The following is a 3434-nucleotide window of genomic DNA, read 5'->3' on the forward strand; positions in this document are numbered from 1 at the left end:
GCGTTTCAATATTCTTCAGCGGCACCGCATCCGCCCAACGTGTGGCAAAATCTACAAGCGTAAGAATGCACCGGGAGCCGTCGCTGGCTTGGGTCTCGATCGGCCCTTCCAAATCTACCGCTACTCTTTCAAAGGGAGAGTCAATTATGGGCAGTGGCTGTAAGGGTGCAGGCTTTACCCTACCCCTATCTATAGTCTTTTGATAGACATCGCACGACCTCACATATCTAGCTACCTCCTGGTCTATCCCTGGCCAATAAAAATGTGCTTGTACGCGAGCGAGTGTCTTGGTCCTTCCATGTGTCCGCCTAGCTTAGTACTGTGACCTAACTTGAGAACAGCCCCTCTGTATCTCGCAGGCACAACTAACTGCAGTTTCTTTTCACCCGAGGGAGAGATAATCTCCCTATAAATCAAGCCACAGACTTGATAAAACTGACGCGATTCTCGTTCAGCTGTATGACACTGTTTTCCTGCAAACGTTTGCGTACGCCGTGCAGGGTGTCGTATATCTCCACCTCCTTCATTACGTCATTTATTTCAGCACAAAATGAGGATACACAATGAAAACTTAACTTACGTTTTACATGCAGTCACCACAGGTGGGGTACAGGTGCCGAGGGCACATTGGTTTTGCACACCTGTTGCATCGGTGCCGGGTCTTCCCATCCGACTTGCTAGGGCAGTCAGCACAGCGCACCAGGGGTGACTTTCCCTCCGAAAGTGATGTCCCTGGTGACCCGGCAGTGCTGCCCAGTGACGGAAGGTCACACACAGTTGTTATTAATGTGTGCAGTTGGCGGGACAGGACTTTTGATGACAGGCGTGACTGAGCCCAGGGAATGATGAGTGCCCTCCCAATATCCATCATGAATGTCCTCCTCTTTGGTATGCTGATGCCTGTCCTTGCACGGTTCTCGCAGCTGATGATGAAGGCATTGATGCTCGCTGCATTGAGGATGCCGTACCACACACAGAGGGGCCAACGTCGTGTCTTCCTAGAGCACGAACTTGTTGCACACATTTGGTCGAATGTGTCGACCCCTCCTTTTGTGGCATTGTAGAATGCAATTATTTCAGGCTTGCCACTTGATGTAATGGTAGGCTGTGTGTGCTGGGATGACATGAGGAGCACTATTTTCTTCTTTGTGCGAGATGTTTGTGCCACATAAGACACAAGAGTCATTTCCTTGGTGTAGAGGAAAGCACTAGAACCGTGCAGTCGTGTCTCCTTTTCCTTCATCTCTTGTGGAATTTCAGCCTTGTTGGCACGAACTGTGCCAACAAGGGTCATTCCACAGTTGTTTAGGAGGTCAGAGATGAGAGGCACTGATGTGAACCAGTTGTCGGTTGTCACATTTCTGTTTGATCCGTGGTATGGCCTAGTAAGTTCCTTGGTGTAATAATGCCCAAGGTTGACCCCATCCTTTGGCCTTGTTCCCTCCTTGCCAAGGTAGGGTATGGCACCAAGCATGTACTTGGTCGTAGAGTCACAGATGAGGACAAACTTGATGCCATATTTTGCAGGTTTATTGGGAATATACATCCTGAAAGGGCAATTCCCTCTAAACCCCAACAGTTGTTCATCCACTGTGAGGTTATCACGTGGGATGTAGAGCCGGCCACAGTTCTCAATGAACTCATCCCACACCTTCCTCACAGGGGCAAACTTATCCTGGTTCTGCCTCTCCACACGGGTTTCGGGGTTGTCAAACCTCAGGCAGGATATAAGAAACTCAAACCTGTCCTTGGACATTGCTGCACGGTACAGAGGACACCCACTTACAACGCTCCACATCTCTTTGAGGGAGAGATGGTTATCTTTCTGCTGCCCTGCCACTATGAGCACTCCCAGGAGTGCTAATATCTCCACAGGACTAGTAGCACTGAATGTGGCACTTTGACTTGAGATCCTTGGTGCTACAAGCTCTATACGTTTGTTTGTCCAGGTGACGATTTCCTGAACAATACTATCAGTAATGAAGAGCTTGATTGTCTCCTCAGGTGCGATAATATCCCTTGCCTCCTGAGTTGGCCCTGGAGTAAATTTAGGCATGATGTTCCTTGACAACCTCCTTGTTGTTACTGCATGCTGGGGCTGACAGCTCCACCTGAAATTACTTCGGGTGGAAATTGTAGTTTTCTTGAAGTCCACAACAGGTGGAACATCAGCCATCAGGCGGCGTTTTCCTCTCCCTCCACCACAGGCAGGGGCAGCAGTAGAGGTAGTTGCAGGGGCAGCAGTAGAGGTAGTGGCAGGGGCAGCAGTATAGGTAGTGGCAGGGGCAGCAGTAGAGGTAGTGGCAGGGGCAGCAGTAGAGGTAGTGGCAGGGGCAGCAGTAGAGGTAGTGGCAGGGGCAGCAGTATAGGTAGTGGCAGGGGCAGCAGTAGAGGTAGTGGCAGGGGCAGCAGTAGAGGTAGTGGCAGGGGCAGCAGTAGAGGTAGTGGCAGGGGCAGCAGTAGAGGTAGTGGCAGGGGCAGCAGTAGAGGTAGTGGCAGGGGCAGCAGTAGAGGTAGTGGCAGGGGCAGCAGTAGAGGTAGTGGCAGGGGCAGCAGTAGAGGTAGTGGCAGGGGCAGCAGTAAAGGTAGTGGCAGGGGCACAACCTTTTTTTGGTGTGGAAGTAAGAATCTTCCTCCTTTTTTTCTTTTGAGAAGGATCATCCACATCAAACTCATCACTACTTTCTGGTTCAAGCACGGGCACATACTCTTCTTCACTGTCACTATCGTATAATACGTCTACTTCAAGATTGTCAAAATATTGTTCAACATCATCATCACCTTCACTATCACTAGTATCATGGATCATTGATCTGTTCATTAGCTCCACAATTTCTTCATCCCTGAGCCGCTTGCTTCGACCAGCCATTATTTTGATATTTCTGAAATAATTATCACAATATCTGAAAAGAAACACAAGTAAGATTTCACAGAATAGTACAGGCACCCTAATGTCGGGTGTATTTTACCCACCCTTCACACCATACAGTCACCATAACGTCGGGTGATTTTCTCCCGAAATCACAAATTTTCGCTTGTGGTGGAAAATTCCAATTCCTGAGCGAGAGCGCATACCCACCCTCCAGTATGTCACACAAAGCACTGAAGGTACTGAGGAGCAGAACGGGCTGGTGAGTCACGTAGGGGAGGAATCACGTTACCGCGATAAGCGCCGGGTGAAAATCACCCCACGTTAGGGTTAAGCACAAAAATAATATGATATAATTTCTGTGAAATAAATACATCTTGAATATAGGCAAGTTGTTTATGTATCCAAATGCAAAGTATTACCCTGAAACGCGTTAAATGACATATTATAATAAGAAAATGAGGTAATGTTCGTAGTTTGGAAAAGGGGGTATCCTTTTACTTAGAAAAAAAAAAAAAATCCTACATGGGTCCAATGACTACATATGTAGTCATGCCTATTACGT

General features: G+C 48.2%; 1 protein-coding gene across 1 annotated transcript; it reads right to left on the minus strand.

Annotated features, from left to right (window-relative positions):
• Nucleotides 1-583: 583 nt before the first annotated feature.
• Nucleotides 584-2960, minus strand: LOC126986973 (piggyBac transposable element-derived protein 4-like). The gene has a single exon (XM_050843551.1). It carries the CDS (start codon nucleotides 2867-2869, stop codon nucleotides 584-586), a length of 2286 nt encoding a protein of 761 aa, XP_050699508.1. The 5' UTR covers nucleotides 2870-2960.
• Between the last annotated feature and the right edge of the window lie 474 nt (nucleotides 2961-3434).

Source organism: Eriocheir sinensis, chromosome 6 (genome assembly GCF_024679095.1).
Source record: "Eriocheir sinensis breed Jianghai 21 chromosome 6, ASM2467909v1, whole genome shotgun sequence".
Taxonomy (NCBI): domain Eukaryota; kingdom Metazoa; phylum Arthropoda; class Malacostraca; order Decapoda; family Varunidae; genus Eriocheir; species Eriocheir sinensis.